Source organism: Microtus pennsylvanicus, chromosome 13 (assembly GCF_037038515.1).
Source record: "Microtus pennsylvanicus isolate mMicPen1 chromosome 13, mMicPen1.hap1, whole genome shotgun sequence".
Lineage (NCBI taxonomy): Eukaryota > Metazoa > Chordata > Mammalia > Rodentia > Cricetidae > Microtus > Microtus pennsylvanicus.
The window spans coordinates 34,964,836-34,981,079 of NC_134591.1; the positions used below are offsets into that span (position 1 = coordinate 34,964,836).

At 43.4% G+C, this 16,244-nt stretch overlaps 1 protein-coding gene across 9 annotated transcripts in view; it reads left to right on the forward strand.

The window, feature by feature from the left end:
- Patj (PATJ crumbs cell polarity complex component) overlaps window positions 1-16,244 on the forward strand; it is a 314,603-nt gene that overhangs the window by 275,391 nt on the left and 22,968 nt on the right. For all 9 annotated transcript variants that reach the window (XM_075944778.1, XM_075944774.1, XM_075944777.1 and 6 more), the window contains 6 exons: window positions 690-837; window positions 1,896-1,982; window positions 5,588-5,696; window positions 6,179-6,216; window positions 10,927-11,049; window positions 11,762-11,866. In XM_075944778.1, coding sequence (XP_075800893.1) covers window positions 690-837; window positions 1,896-1,982; window positions 5,588-5,696; window positions 6,179-6,216; window positions 10,927-11,049; window positions 11,762-11,866 — 610 coding nt within the window. The remainder of the gene's footprint in view (window positions 1-689; window positions 838-1,895; window positions 1,983-5,587; window positions 5,697-6,178; window positions 6,217-10,926; window positions 11,050-11,761; window positions 11,867-16,244) is intronic.

Genomic DNA, 16,244 nt, shown 5'->3' on the forward strand with positions numbered 1-16,244 from the left:
CTGGCATGCACATATCTACCTACATAAAAACATGATAATTTAAAAATATATTTTAAGAAAAGGAAGTTACTAGCAATGGACTCTACTCTAAGAGAATAACTTGCTCATCTCATTTCTGTATGGGGTGCTGGGATCACCCCAGGGTCATGCTTCCACCAGAAAGCAGTCAGCCACAGAGCTGTACTCCAGGCCATAAACTCTGCATCTTTACAAAGTAAATAAATATCCACCAGCAGTGGTGGTGCACTCCTTTAATCCCAGCCCTCAGGAGGCAGAGGCAGGTGGATCTCTGTGAGTTCAAGGCCAGCCTGGTCAACAGAGGAGTTCCAGGACAGTCAAGGCTACACTGAATAACCCTGTCTTGAAAAAACAAAAAATAAAATAAAAAGTAAATTTCTATTTTTCTGTAGTAAAATCATCACCTCCCAAGTGCTGGGATCCCAGTTTACACCACCAATAAAAGTAAGAACACAGTAGGCAAAGATGGATGTGTAATATAAAGGACAAAGAGGCATAATCTAATCGTGAAGCTTATTATTATAAAGTTAGTGGATGTCAGTGGACTTAATGGATTGGTTTTAGAACTTTTGAGTTTTAAATCTTAACATAAGTCTTTATAAAGTAAGGTCCAATTTTAATTAATAATTAACTGCCTGTGCCAATCCCACAATACTTGGTGATATTAACAGGACTGGAAGCGGAGTGTTTATATCTGATATTGTAAAAGGCGGAGCCGCAGACCTTGATGGCAGGTTGATTCAAGGAGACCAGATCTTGTCTGTGAATGGAGAAGACCTGAGACACGCCTCACAGGAGACAGTGGCCACCATCCTCAAGGTGAGTCCCTAGGCAGCTTCCGACCTAGCTACAGTGACCAAGGCTCACGGAGCTAGCCCAGTCTTTTTGGCCTTGGTGGGATGTTTTTGCTCTATTCTTACTAGAAATATAATACCTGGTTGCTGAAAATAGCTTTACAGTACAGCTGTTGTGCTGACTCAGCAGACCAAGGGACCTGCCTGGGGCTTTGAGGCCATTTCTCATGTAGTGACCGGTCCAACTGTCACATTTGTCTTCCAGCCCATCCTAGGGCATGGGATCCACCCCCTTCTCTCTGCATTCATCAAACCCAACTTTGATCACTAGAAGGGAATGCTAATACTCATCTAGACTGGCTTCTCGTTTCCCAAATGAAGACAGAGTCAACCCACCCTGGGTTGTGGTGAGCTTGCGGAAGTCTGCAGCTCAGACTTCGCAGCTAAGGGGCTCTGCTTCACGAACCCCCTTCCCCTTTGGTTGCAACCAGTGGATCTTTATAGCAACTGTGGAAGCTTGTACAGACAGATGAGGTTTGTTATAATAACCAGGCTTCCTGGTGCAGTCAGCTCTCAGTTACTCTGCAGAGGAGGGCCTGGATTTGTGAACTGTCTCCTGTTGGGTTTCCCACTCTGCTCTTTCCCACTTTTTTTGTTTTGCTTTGTTTTGTTTTGTTTTTTTGAGACAGGGTTTCTCTGTGGTTTTTTTTGGAGCCTGTCCTGGAACTAGCTCTTGTAGAACAGGCTGGTCTGGAACTCACAGAGATCCGCCTGCCTCTGCCTCCCGAGTGCTGGGATTAAAGGCGTGCGCCACCACCGCCCGGCCTCTTTCCCACTTTTTGAACACTTATTTCAGAAAGGAAATGAGAGAAAAGAAAGGCGGTTGGTATCAAACCCATTTAATGCATCTGAAGGGCCCACGGATGAAGCTGCTGACTTTCTGTCTGCTTGGGTTTTGGATGGCTGGTTCTCCTTTTTGACCTAGTTCCCTCTAGTAAGCCTTGGCTGCAGAAGGCCCCGCTCTGGTGTTTTAGATCAGCAATGCTGTTGTGTTTTACTTCTGTCTTTTCTTGTCTTCCCAAGTGCGTCCAGGGCCTTGTGCAGCTGGAGATTGGGAGACTCCGGGCCGGTTCCTGGGCTTCCTCTCGGAAGACCTCACAAAATAGCCAGGTTGGTGATGTCTTCCTAGCTGACCACTCTCTCTCCTGCACCCACTAGGAGGAAGTTCCTCATCTCATAAATGATTATTTAGAAATGATGTCTGATATACACATATTCACAGCAACTACTTCAGTGTTTTCATGTGTTTGAAATGAAAATGAAAGGTGGGGTGGAAATTCATTAAGCCCCACACTTTTTTCCTTTATTGCTTATAGGGTTTTCTTAGAACCATTTCTGTCTCCGACTATTCTATGTTGCCCGTGCACACACATACACAGCTGTGTTTATTTTAAAAAGGAAAAAAAAGAGGTAACATCTGGTGGCAATTTGACCCTCATTAGCACAACATTGTTCTGTTCATCCAATTAAACATTGCTATAAAGTTAACTTGTGAATAGCCACTCACACATGCTGAAGGCAATTAATGGTATATTCCTAGGAGAGCAAAAAAAAAATGGGGGTCTCTCTTATGGCAGGGAGGTATTAGTGAATGACATTTTGTGAGTTAGCAAATATATTTATTTGCAAGACTGATGTCAGTACCACCTTTTTAATGAAGTATTTTCACGGTAATTTTTTTGTGTGTGTTATAATGGCTGACACACTCAGACTCCCTCTGTTAGTCCCACTTGGCACATGATTCAACTGTAGAAACTTGCATGTAACTCCCTAGTCTCTTTGGGGGTGATGGACAGCCCCCCCCCTTTTAAGGTTAAAGTATGACTCTACTGGTTGCCTTATAACGACAGCCTCCCCACAGCCTAGTGTGTCTGGATCTGCAAGCTGTCAGCCGCTGCTTTGCCTCATTCATGTTAGAAAATGGGCGGAAAGGATAGCAGTGAGGGCCAGTGAACTGGCGGGTAAATGTACTTGCCACCAAACCTGATACCTGAGTTTAATTCCTAGAACTGACTCCCAAAAGTTATCTTCTGACTGTCACACTCATACTATGGCATGTGCTTGTACACACACATACACACACACACACACACACACACACACACACATACACACAAATTAGTGTAATAAGAGAATTTTAAATATTTGTCATTGATCAGACAGGGTCACAGACTAGCTGCTTTGACTTCAAGGATCTTCAAAGTGGACCTAGCAGAATGGCTCAAAGGTTAAGATTACTTGTTGCTCTTCCAAAGGACCTGGATTCAATTCCCAGTACCTACATGATGACTCAAACTGTCTGTAACTCCAGTTCTAGGGGATCTGACACTCTGCATGCACAGACATAGCACACAAGTAAATAAAAAATTTTTTAAAATCTTCAAAACAGGGCTGGAGAGATGGCTCAGAGGTTAAGAGCATTGCCTGCTCTTCCAAACGTCCTGAGTTCAATTCCCAGAAACCACATGGTGGCTCACAACCATCTGTAATGGGGTCTGGTGCCCTCTTCTGGCCTTCGAGCATACACACAGACAGACTATTGTATACATAATAAATAAATATTTTTTAAAAAAAAAATCTTCAAAACAATCTAACCTAATCCACACTGTTAAATTTGGATCCCCCTACCCAGCCCAGCTTCTGTAATTAGCAGCAAACATAAACACACATAATGCTGCTTATTCCACATGTGAATAGTCAGGGATTTGGTGGATAATTAAGTTGACAATGGGAGTTGCATACGAGACAGCAGTCTCAGGCATGCTTCTTCTTTGAGGGAAGACTCATCCGTGTGAGTGGTTCTGTTCAGCCTCATTGTACACAGGAGACTAGAGTACAAAGTGAGCAATACTGGACATGCACTGTTCTTCCCCCTGGACTACAGTTGAGGTGCTGGGCAGACTGCACTTCTGACCCTTCTGGAGGAATGTATATAAATATCATCATGATTCATAAACTTCACATCCTAGGCAAGTGCTCTACAGACTGAGCCTCATCCCCAGCTCTGTATCTGTTTTAATACATCTTACTTAATTGTAAGTTTGTATAGTTTGGTGTTTGATAGTGGTTAAGTATAACTGCTGGTTCATAAATTTCTATCCCAAGCACCATATAAACAGCATGGTAGCACACACCTGACATCCTAACACTCAGTGAGGTAGAGACAGGGTCCCAAGAGGTCATGATCAACTAGATCACAAATAAATTAGATCAGCTTAGGATATATGGGACCTCTGTATCACACCAAAGAAAGGTGTGCCTATCCTAAAATCTACAGATCTCTATAACCTATATGAAAATTAACTGTAAAAGATTAATTGATGAATAGAAGATATGTGGTAAAGAAAGTGGAGGGGTTGGAGATGGCCCAGGTATTTAGAGCACTTGTTACTCTTGCAGACGGCCTGGGTTTAATTCCCTGCACCCACATTGTGGCTCAAAATCATCTGTGACTCCAGTTCTAGGGGATTCAGTGCCCTCTTCTGGCTGCCTCAGGCTGGTGCATATAGTATACATGCATCATGCAAGCAAAACACACGTGTAAAATAAAAAGAAATTATAGGCATTTCATTTTTTATTTTATTTTTGTTTTTATTAGGGAGACTCCCAAGTATGTACCCAGGGTAGGGATCTTCTGGCTCTGCCTCTCTAGTGATGAGATTATACATGTATGTGTGTCTCATAAAAACGTAGCAGATTTTCATTTATGGAATCTAGGTATATCTATAATTCTTATAATAGTTGTTCTTATTTTAAATCTTTCTTATTTAGGAAAGATTTGAATGTTTCAAAACTTCTTCTATAGTGAAATACATGATCACTCAGGTGTGGTGGGTGTAACACAATCCTGCCATGCATGAAGCCAAGTTTAATCCTTAGCGCCAAACAAAATAAAGGAGTTGAAACCAAGCTTGATGGCACACACTTATAATCTCAGCATTCAGAAAGGCCTAAGTTCAAGCCAGCCTGCATTACATAACAAGACCCTGCCTCGTAAACAAAGCACATTATAACTTAACAAATGGTCATAGTGATGTTAGTCTTAGCTTAAATTTTCAGTGCAGTTAGACAACATAGACTCGATAACTGGGTAGAAAAGTGGGAGATGACATTATCTACATTGGAAAGGGCATTTCTAACGTGTGTTATTTTGGATAGTCACTAGCTGTCTATTAATCTCAAATATCTCTTTCAGTGGGGGAAAAGGTTAAATAGCAGATCTAGCGGGTTGGATTGAACCATTCCTGATTATAAAACGATTTGGGATATAAAAGTGAGATATCTTTAAATTGGCTCTCTCCCCTCATTTGTTGCTGCCTTCTCCAGAAGTCTGTCTGTACTCAGTCCACTTCCTGTTTATTAAGCGTCTCACACTCGACTAATGGGGCATGGGTTGTAGTTTGGGTAATTAGGAAAGTCAGATTGGTTGCTTCCCCAAAGGACAGGGCCAGTCACTGAAGGCCGTAATACTGTGGCAAGCTAGACATAGTCTGATTTCATGTGCAGCAAAAGCATCTCCAATTATCTGCTTTTCCTGTGATGGGGGAACACAAGGAGCGAGTGTTTGCATGGGGCTGGGGTAAGGGAGGGGTGAGCACTAGTTTTCTTCTTGTCTTCTTCTTCAGAACATCCTGCAGATGACTGGCGACCTCAGTCACTGTAGATCTGGTGCCGTGCTAGTGCCGGCACACAAGTGACCAGTGTCTCTGTTTTAGGGGGATCAGCACAGTGCACATAGCAGCGGCCGGCCTTCCTTGGCCCCAGTCATCACTGGCCTACAAAACTTGGTTGGCACAAAAAGAGCTTCTGATCCTCCCCAAAAATGTAAGTTCAAGGCCAGCCCAAGCTACTTAGTGTGGCCTGTTTCAGAAGGAAAGGTTGGGAGTGGGGAGCACAGATCTCATAAGCAACAGAAAAGCAAAGACTCAGAGTGCATGAGAAAGCGCGGGTGGCTAGAAGGGGTGAGAAGTGCACATGTCCTGAAAACAGAGGGGGCGGGGGTTTTAAGTCCTCTTAGGGTAGGGCAGAAGGAATGCACAGAGAAACACGAAGTCACCATGTCTCAGGCCGTGGCTGCTGCGGCCCATCAGCTTTAGTCAGACCGAATGATTATGGCCATGTCTGTCCACTCTGGGACACCGCCCCTGAAAACTCAGGTGGCTCTGCTACTGAGGAGGGGTTTGCTGTGCTTGCTCTAGCCTCCCTTCTTGAAAATCTGGGGAATGCCACTGTCTTTAGGGGAGTGTTACTTAAGCATACTACCTCTGGTTCAAAAGCATTAATGAATGCTCTTGCTTCTTTTATAGGTGCAGAGATGGGACCAAGAACTGTTGAGATAATCAGAGTAAGTCAGTTACTATTTTTATTCTATTTTGTACATTTCTCTTCCGGATATAATTTATCTGATTATTTGTTCTTCCAAGTTACTAAAGTAAATATGTAACAGAAATAGAGTTTTAAAAAATAAATTGAAACACATAAGTGACCTTTGTGAATATTTTAGTATAACCTTTTCCTAATAGTGTGCGTGTTTAAATTTCACACAACAGAGAGTGTATTGGACATCCTCTTGTAGCTCATCTTCTTTACCTTGCTGTGTGCACTTGGAGCCGTGTGCTCTTGACAGCACAGAACACGACTGTTACTGGTGGTGTAGTCTCTCTACTGTCAGCTTCCTCCCGTTAAACAGTTAGCATGTTTCTTTTTAAAAAAAAATATTTTATTTTATTTATTATGTATACAATATTCTGTCTGTGTGTCTGCCTACAGACTAGAAGAGGGCACCAGACCTCATTACAGATGGTTGTGAGCCACCATGTGGTTGCTGGAATTGAACTCAGGACCTTTGGAAGAGCAGGCAATGCTCTTAACCACTGAGCCACCTCTCCAGCCCTAGCATGTTTCTTTTTATTCCTTTTAGATTTAGTTTTAGTTCATGTGTATGAGTGTTTGGCCCACATGTAGTCTGTATACTATGTGCATGCCTGGTACCGACAGAAGCCAGAAGCAGGCAATGGATCCCCTGGAATTGGAGTTACAGGTGGTTGTGAACCACCACATGGATGGTGGGAGTTGAACCCACATCCTCTGCAAAAGCAACAAATGCTTTAACTGTTCAACATTTCTCTAGCCCCCATGTTTAATATTTACCTTATATAACAAACATTGCTATATTTACATTTTTGCCTCAACTCAGGATTAATTCCTAGAAAGAAAGCTATCAGATCTAAAGCCATACTTGGAGCCAGGGTGCAGCTTGGTTGCAGAGTGCTTGGCTATCTTATGTGAGGCTATGTGTTCCACCTCTAGCATGGGAAGGTTGCTTCTTATTAAAGGCTGTTATGTGTTTGTTGAATTGCTCTTTTGAGAAGATTGTTTGAGGTTTATTCCAGTTCATACATTTTTAGATGCTGATTTTCAGCTCACATGTGAAATTTAGAATATTAGAAAATAGACTATAAACGTGAGGTTCAAGCATAGTAATAGAACTGTGGCCCTGTTGTAGTCGGTATAACCAATGTAGTAAGGTGATTCCCTGCACAGCTCGGCTCTCTAGACTCAGGCATAGCTTATGCTCTCCCACTTGCTTTTTGACTGTTTTTATTTGGTAGATCTGCCAGCAAAACATTATAGGTTGGGTGTCTTCAACAGTAGATGCTAGCTTCTCATAGTTTTAGAGACTTTAGGGTGTAGGGTTAGCTTTCTCTGAGCTCTCCTGGCTTGCATATGGATGCCTTCCTGTGGTGGCCTTGTGTGACCTGTCCTTATGTGTTTCATCATTCTGGAATCTCTCATGTTATATAGCCTCTTCCATGATATTCCTGGTTGGACTGATTTAAAGCTCACCCTAGCAGTCTCATTCTAAGGACTTTGTCAAAGTGGAGTCATGTTCTGAGGAACTAGAACTTGGGGCTTCAGTATTAAACTTTGATTGGACACAGTCGTCTATAACATCAACTCACTGATCTTCCATTTGAGTCAACCTCAATTTTGCCATGTATAGCATGGGCTTGTAAAAGTGACTCCCATAGTTTCATATATTTGAATTAGTTCCCATTTGGTAGGCTGTTCAGGACGAATTAGGTGTGGCCCTGTTGAAAAAGGTATTGTCACTGGGGTGGGCTTTGAGGTTTCAAAATCCTACGCCCGGCCCAGTCCTGCTTTTATCCGCTTTGTGCCTGTGGATGAGATGTAGGCTCTCAGCTACTGCCCCAGGGTCCTGCCTGCCTATTTGCTGCCATGCTCCCCACCATGATAGTCACGAACTGACCCTCTGGAACTGTAAGCAAGCCCTCAACTAAATGCTTTCTTTTCTATTACCTTGCTCATGGTATCTCTTCATTGCAATGCAAAAATAACTAAGGATAGGCTCCAGCACCCTCTTTTGGCTTGTTTGGGCCCTGCACACATGTGGTACACAGATGTATGTACAGGTAAAACACCCATACATATAAAATAAAAATAAGTTAATATCTCTTGGAACTTTGCACAGAAGGCATTGTCTATTGATCGATGCTTTTAGAAGGTATCAATTGGACACGAATTCTGTGAAGACAGAGTAGAAGCTCCCTGGAAGTGAAGCAATGCAATTATTCTAAATTATAGTTATAGCATGGCAGCATAATGATCATAGAATAATTCACCTTTATATTATCTAGGATGTGGGGTGTGTATATGACATGCATACCACATCCCACATGTAGAAGTCCCAGGACAGCTCAAGGGGATCAGTTCTTACCTTCCACCTTCTCGGGACAGGGTCTCTCTAGTTTCTGCAGCTGTACTTCATACTCCAGGCTCACTGGCCCATAAGCTTCCAGGCAGTTCTCCTGTCTCTGTCTCCCAGCTCCCTGGAGGAGTGCTTGGATAACATAACTTTCAGGCAGGCTTGGGTTTTATCTTCTCAGCTGTCTCCATGGCCCTAAGGTGGAGCGTTTTGCCTTGTTGATGGCATTTTATTTGGTTTGGGCTCTAGAGACTAAAGCTGGAGCTTCATGCAGACTATGACATGTTCTGCCATGAACTCTCTCTGGCCCTACAAGTCTGTTCTTATGTTCTCTCATGTGGACCTTTTGGGGGTGCTTTTCTATTTTCCAGCTTTATTAAGGCGTAATTGATGATCACTAAGCTACGAAGGGTATTGTTTCTTTTGCTTCTGTTTTATTTTTTGAGATAGAATCTCACTGTGCAGCTCTGGCTAGTCTGGAACTTGCTATGTAGACCAGGCTGGCTTAGAACTCACAGAAATCCATTTCCTATGCCTCCAGAAAACTGGGATTGTGGCCATCTTTGACTATAAATTTGTTTGTTTTTGTTTATGGAGACAAGGTTCCTTTGTGTATCTCTGGTCGTACTGGAACTCACTCTGTAGACCAGGCTGACTTCGAACTCAGAGATCTGCCTGCCTCTGCATCTTGGAATTAAAGGCATGCACACCACCACCCAGTGACTAGGAATATTTTTTAAATAATTTTCAACTACAGAAGCTGTGTGACCATGTGGGTTTTTTACCCCACAGACTAGCAACTTATGTACTCTGACTCGGTTGTTTTGTTTTCCCATGTTAGGGTCCTGAGGAAGGCTGCTCATGTCCATATAAAACAATGTTACAGTGTTACTTTCAACTGTCCTACATGTTGAAAAATGGTCACATTTTCCTGTGTGTTAGCAAACTGGAGATTTTATCCTGGACTTGGTGGATGTTAGTCGTATCAACCCTGAAGACCAGTGATGCTTATGCCTTAGCAGGCAGTCGACCAGCTAGACTGAGAGTGTTATTTCTGTCTGCCTTTGTAGTGATTCTAAGCAAAGTTTAATAATCAAAAACTTTGGTATGCCGCTTGAGGTCTCTTCTCCACGTAGTAGATTAGAACTGAGCCTGAGAATTCTGTGCATTTGCTCAGAATTCAGTGTCTCTTTCTAACTCTTTCCATACCGAATGTCCTCTCTTATTATCCAGCAGCATATATGCCTGCTTTTGGTTCTTCTGACCCAAAGAATGGGGTTGGCATCAGAATATCAGCAGTTCAGTCACCTTTTTAGCTCCCAGTTTGACTGGGAGTCTCCCTCAGAACAAAAACGGAACACACGTGCATGTGTACACGCATGCACATACATATGCTCACCTGCAAGTGCTCACATGCACGTGTGTGCAGGCTCACAAGTGCATGAACACACACACGTACACACGCACACACACACGCACACGCACACGGTAAAACTAGGGGCAGTGTACCCCTGCTGCTGTCACGACTCGATTCTCACCACTCCAGTTTTAGTTTCTTTCTGTTACAGAAGCTACGGCTGCTATCAGCATTTTGACAAGACTTTTCCATTGTAGTCAACAGGAGCAATAGATAGACTTGGCGAGAGTGCCAGCCCGCTAGAACTGCAACTTGTCATTTGTGCCTTCAGTCATTTAAGATTATTAACCATCCTATGATGGGGGAGGAGGCAAGAGCCAGATCTCTACACAAAGGTCCATCTTTGCAACAATTTTCGCTACTATTTTACTTCCCTCTCAAAACTGCTGTCACAACAGTGGGCACCCTCTAAGATCCTTTGTCTAATGGAGTCATGCAGCTCTTTTGAAGCCAAGTGTGTTTGTTCACACCCAGAACATGATATGCGCGGCAGTTTAATCATAAACAACATATGAGAACACACTTGCCAAGGCTGCGTCAAATCGGACGCTCCACTGAGCAGGAGCGAAGACTTTTGTTTTTTAATTTACTGTTGCTATTGGCTTTTATTGAGCCTCCTTTATAGGCCAGGACAGTACTATATCATCTTATTTATACTCGAGTTATCACTGTGTACGCGATAGTCTATTTACCATCTTGTGCATAAACTGGAGGCTCCCAGAGATGGACTTCTCTGAGACCCCACCAGCTACCCTGACTGCACAAGGTAACACAGACCTTTATGATGCTCTGTACGCAACTCCTGTTGTGCTGGCCTCCTATATCATGTGGGGTTTTTGTCCAGTAAAATTGGAGGACCGGCTATGGATGCCTATTACCAAAGATGCAGGCCTTCTGTTCTCTCTCTCTAGGAGCTCAGCGATGCCCTTGGAATCAGTATCGCTGGAGGAAAAGGAAGTCCTTTAGGAGATATCCCGATATTTATTGCTATGATCCAGGCCAATGGAGTGGCAGCACGTACCCAGAAGCTTAAGGTAAATACCACCGAGGGACTGGAGAAGGCCGACAGCGATGGGGGTGTTGGTGGAGGAGGGGTGGTAGCCACAGGGACCTTGTTTAAAGTTGGAATTGCAGAAGCCATCAGCAACCCATGCTGAGGGCAGAATACATTAACAAGACTGCAGACCTGAGATTCATTAAGCCCCTGGACATATAAAAATGTTTTTATCAGTGCTTTGCAGTAAAAGACGGAATCACAGCTTTTTACAAACCTCTTAAACACTTTTAGCATCTCATTTACCCGAAATTGGTTTTTAACTCAGATTTGATCTTGGAATCTTCCACCCACCGAAAGTATCAACATTTTTATGAATTTTTCCCCTGTTGTTCCTTAATCTTAACTGGGTATAAAAATTAAACAGAAAATGCTTGGCTTCCTCCTCAGAGCTTCACTGAACTGTTAATTCGTGCACCCCTACTCTTACTGGCAAATGTACGTATAAAACACCACTGTTACCAAAAATACAAAAGTGGCCTGCGGTGCCTTTCAGTAATCAAATCTGTCCCCCTTCTTGTTTCTCTGATTGGGCTGCATTTGGGGGGAGCCATAAAAATTCCCCACACTCCACAAGAGCCAGCCCTCAACAAGGCAGATGGGAAATACAACTTACAGAGAGTTTTAGGCATTCTTCTCAAATTTAATTTTTCCTAATGATAGTGATTTTCTCCCCCCTTTTGTCCTTCTAGGTGGGAGATCGGATTGTGAGCATTAACGGGCAACCCCTGGATGGACTGTCTCACACGGACGCTGTTAATCTCCTGAAGAATGCCTTCGGGCGCATTATCCTGCAGGTACTGCGATCAATGGAGAACCAGCTGGGACAGGCTGATAAGTGGCTGCAGAAAAGACGGAGCAGAGTGTCTCTGGCAGTAGGCATCACCACCCAGCGGGGTGCTTGCTGAAGTGAATTATGAAGGTTGAAAGCGAGAAATTATTATTTTTATTCAGAAATTCTTTACTGTCACCCATGCAGGCATGAGCAGGATTATATGAAAGTGTAACAAGGGGAGAAAAATTACTCTCAGCTTCGTGTGATAAATCAGCAAGGCTTTTAGTTTCCAGCATTCTTTTGTAAATTGAAGTTTGCAAGGAATAGGAAATGACTTCCTTTCTTACATCCAAGGACTGTCACTGGGCAGCCCAAACACTGTTTCCTATTCCTTTAAATGCAGAGAAAAATACAGTGCTCAGTGCTTTCTCCTACGCCTTGAATGGTTGCCAGCACCCTGCAACTGTTGCTACATAGTAGTCGCCAATTAAGGCAGACGATTATGGATCAGCTGTGGCCCTATGAGTATTGTCCAGAGACACGGGGAGAGGGGGAACAAACCAAAAACAGCAAAATGTGCCGTTAATTTCCCTGCCTCCATCTCAGCCCTCCATGTGTCTCTCAGATTGATGCCGTGCAGAGACTTGAGAGGCACACACGGGCAGTGACTTTTATTAATGGGTGTCCCTTAAATGAAGGATCATGATCACCGGACTTCCGAAGAGGTAGTATAACATAATTTATAGGTAAAGAGAATAAAACCCCCAGCCAGCACTCAGATAATCCTAGCCTTAGAATAAGAAGATTGAATGGAAGAATCCTGACATTGGAGAGAAGTGATTTGTGGTTCTTAGCTCCGAGAGCTCAGTGGTCTAGGTTCAAAGTGCCAAAGCAGTTAACAAGGTAAAGAGCTCTCAGTATACATGATGGGGTCATGAAACACTGTCTGTGGTTTCTAACAAAAGGCCAAATATTATTTTGGTCCTTGAGTGTCTGCTGAATGCCAACCAAAACACTATGTGGGCAGCCTTGGCCTGCTTCTCCTCGGCTGCCTGGCGTCCTCACGCAGGGTGGAAATTGCTGGTCGTACTTACTCATGCTCCTGCTACAGGAGCTTTGCTTTTTGTTTGTCCATCCTTCCAGTTCTACTGACCCCTTGTCACTTGTTACAAGCACACCTCTTTAGTTGCAACTGCTAGTCACAGGAGGCATGAGAGAGGAGAGCCTCCGTAGTAACATGAACAAGGAAACGGGGCTTTCTCTTAGTATGTCGTATTACTCGTATTCTTACACGCTGACTAAATGCATCCAACAGCTCCACCTTCTTCACAAGGACACATGGCACACGCTTGGACTAAGATGTAGCTCGTGATAGACTTTGCATAGCATGCACAGAGCCCTGGGTTAAGTCCCAGCACCCCTCCACACACACCCAAAAGACACGGTATAAAAGTATAACATTAAATGAAATTTAAAATTACCTTGCCAGGCATGGCGCCTCTCAGTAATGGGGGCTGGCCAGGAGGATCCAGAGTTCAAGGCCACCTTTTACTTCAGCCTGAGTTCAAGGCCAACCCTGAGCCACTTGAGACCCTGTCTCAAAAAAAAAAAAAAAAACCAAGCCAACAAAAACTTAGCTTTTAGAAGCTTAGTTTGGTGACCATATCTATAGTCCCACATCTCAGGACACTGAAGCAGGAGGATCAGTAGTTCAAAGTCAGTCTTGGCTCTATAGAGAGAGTCTCACAAAAACAGAGTCCCCAAAGGTAACTCTTCATTCTAGTAAAATTGCTTCTGTCAGCGTAGTTTTTAAACATATTTATTATAAAGGGCCTGGGGAGATGGCTCCGCTGTTAAGAGCATTGGCTGCTCTTCCAAAGGAGCTGGATTTGATTCCCAGCACCCACATGATTGTTCACTGCCCTCTGTAACTCTAGTTCCTGGGGCATCTGATGCCCTTTTCTGGCATTTCCTTTGACATTGCATGCACTTGGTATACAGACATACCCAAAGACAAAATGCCCACCATATAAATAAAATGAGAAAAATTAAATTTTTTAAAATTGTATTTAAATGTTTTTATAAAGTGGCAAATATACTTTTAAGTGATTTCAGATGAACGCTGTGGGAGAATAGAGACTGTTTCTGCCCACTCTGACAGGGAGCTGCTTTTGTTTGATTGGGTTTTGTTTCAGACAAGGTCTCTCAGTGTATCCCTAGCTGTTCTGGGATCCTTCTGCTTGAGCCTCCACAGTGCAGGGATTACAGGATTGTGCACTGTGTCACCGTGGCTTACTTGCTGTTAAGAGCCTGTTAGTGAAAGAGGTCCTTTTTTCCCCCCATTTTCTGTGTTTTAAAAGTGACACTGTATTTCGAGGTTTCTCTCTTACAAATCGTGCTACTTGCTACTTTCATTTTCTCATCTGTGCTCTGCACACATCAGTGGACCGTCTGAGGAGTTCACAGTTGAGGTGTTCACACTAAATCTGGAGCTTGCGTGACTGCAGATGTAGTAGACACGCAGCTTAGCGAGGTCCCCTCTCAAGTGCCTTCCAGTCACATGATATGTATTTGAATTAAAACAATGTGCAACATAATTGTATGGCAGCTGACTCATCACTAGACAATTATTTTCCTTATCAGATAGGCCACTGGCAGAAAAGTAGACAAGGCCAGGTAATTGTGCCTGGTGATATGGAAAAAAGACATGTGCGTGTATGGTTTGTGCAAGCATGTCTGCAGGCCAAAGGTTGTTCCTTAGTCAGATTCCACCTTCAGCAAGCCCCAGCCTGTCTCCACCTCTCCAGTGTGGGGATGATATGCACACACCCTACTTGGGGATGCCAGAGAGTCAACTCAGGTCTTCATGCCCGAGAGGCAAGCTGTTTACGGACTGAGTCATCTCTGCAGCCCACGAAAAGAGCTACAGCGGGTTTCTTATGCAATGCCATCAGCAAGGGCTGTTGGCTCAGGAAACATTACATCCTGGATTAGCAGACTGCAGAGTGGAGAACCGAGAGGCAGCTAACCCTTCCGGAAGCTTGATATCTCTAAGTATAAGAAGGAGTGGATGTCCCTACCTCGAAGGCTGGTGGGTGCTTATTGACAGCTCCAGACTGAGCAACTGAGGTTGACGAGGCTTTTGGAAGTGTTTTTAAATGTTCCTAGTTTTGTTTGTTTCTTGTAATTCGAGAATTTGTCCTGCTTGGTTTTTTGGCATATGAAATGACTATGAAACTATTTTTAATCCATACTCTCTGCTAGAAAAAGGAGGGTTTTTTTTTCTTTTAAGATTTCTCTTTTTTTATGTATAAGTGTGTGTGTGCACTTGTGTCTTTGTCTTTGTGTCAGTGTGAGTAAATGCCACATGTGTGCAAGTGCCATGAAGGCTAGAAGTGGGCATCGGATTCCGTGGAGCTGGAGATACGTGCAGTTGTGAGCCTCCTGATGTAAATGATGGGAAACAAACTCGGATTCTCCGCAAGAGCAACAAGCACTCTTAACCACTGAGCGATTTTGTCAGTCTACTAGAAAAAAAAATTTAATTTTCTGCCTTTCTTTGAGGACATCAGAGGAAGTAGGGGAGCATGTCAGGCATTTCTATCGTGATCAGAACTTGTGGAGACGGCTGTGGTAGATGGGTGGGCCGAGGCAGCATTAGTTAAACAAATAACCTGGACTGGCCTCACTATTTAGCTAAGACTAGTCTTGAACTTCTGATCTTACTGTCTTACTCTCTTTTGTTCAGGATAATGTGACCTTGATGGCATTGTGCTTTTAGGGACACTGGTGTGGGGCCCAGGAAGTGTGCCGCACATGCTCAGTGTTGGAGATGAGGACAGACTTAAAAGCCACTTGAGCTTCTCGGTGTTAACACCATTGCCTGACGTATTGCACATAGTAAACAATGGTTGGGTAAATGAATCAAAATGGAAGAGACAGATCACAGAGCCTAGGAACAAGTTTGGAGATCAGAAGAAAGTGTTTAACTCCAAGAGACAATAATTAAGAGATTGTAAGTAAAATAGTTCTTTGGGTCGCTCTTCACGGGCATTCTTCAGGTCTTATAGACTGACCTGAGAGACCCCAGTGGTAGATGAGCAAGTTGGAGTCATGACTCAGCTGGAGAGTGCTTGTCCTGGGTTCAGTCCACAGTGAATCCTTGAGTGAAGGGAGAGCAAGCCAGGAAATCTAATGTCCAACAAGTAGATGGTGTAAACAGAAACACAGAGCTGAGAGAGAAGAAAAAATATTAATCAGTGCACATATTAAATAATAAAAGAATATTGTCTACCTAGGCTTTACACTGTTTAAGAGAAAAGTACTTGCTAGCTATAAAAGAGCAAGGCATTTGAATGGCACTGGCTTTTTTGAAACCAGTCTTCTGAGAGAATTACTCT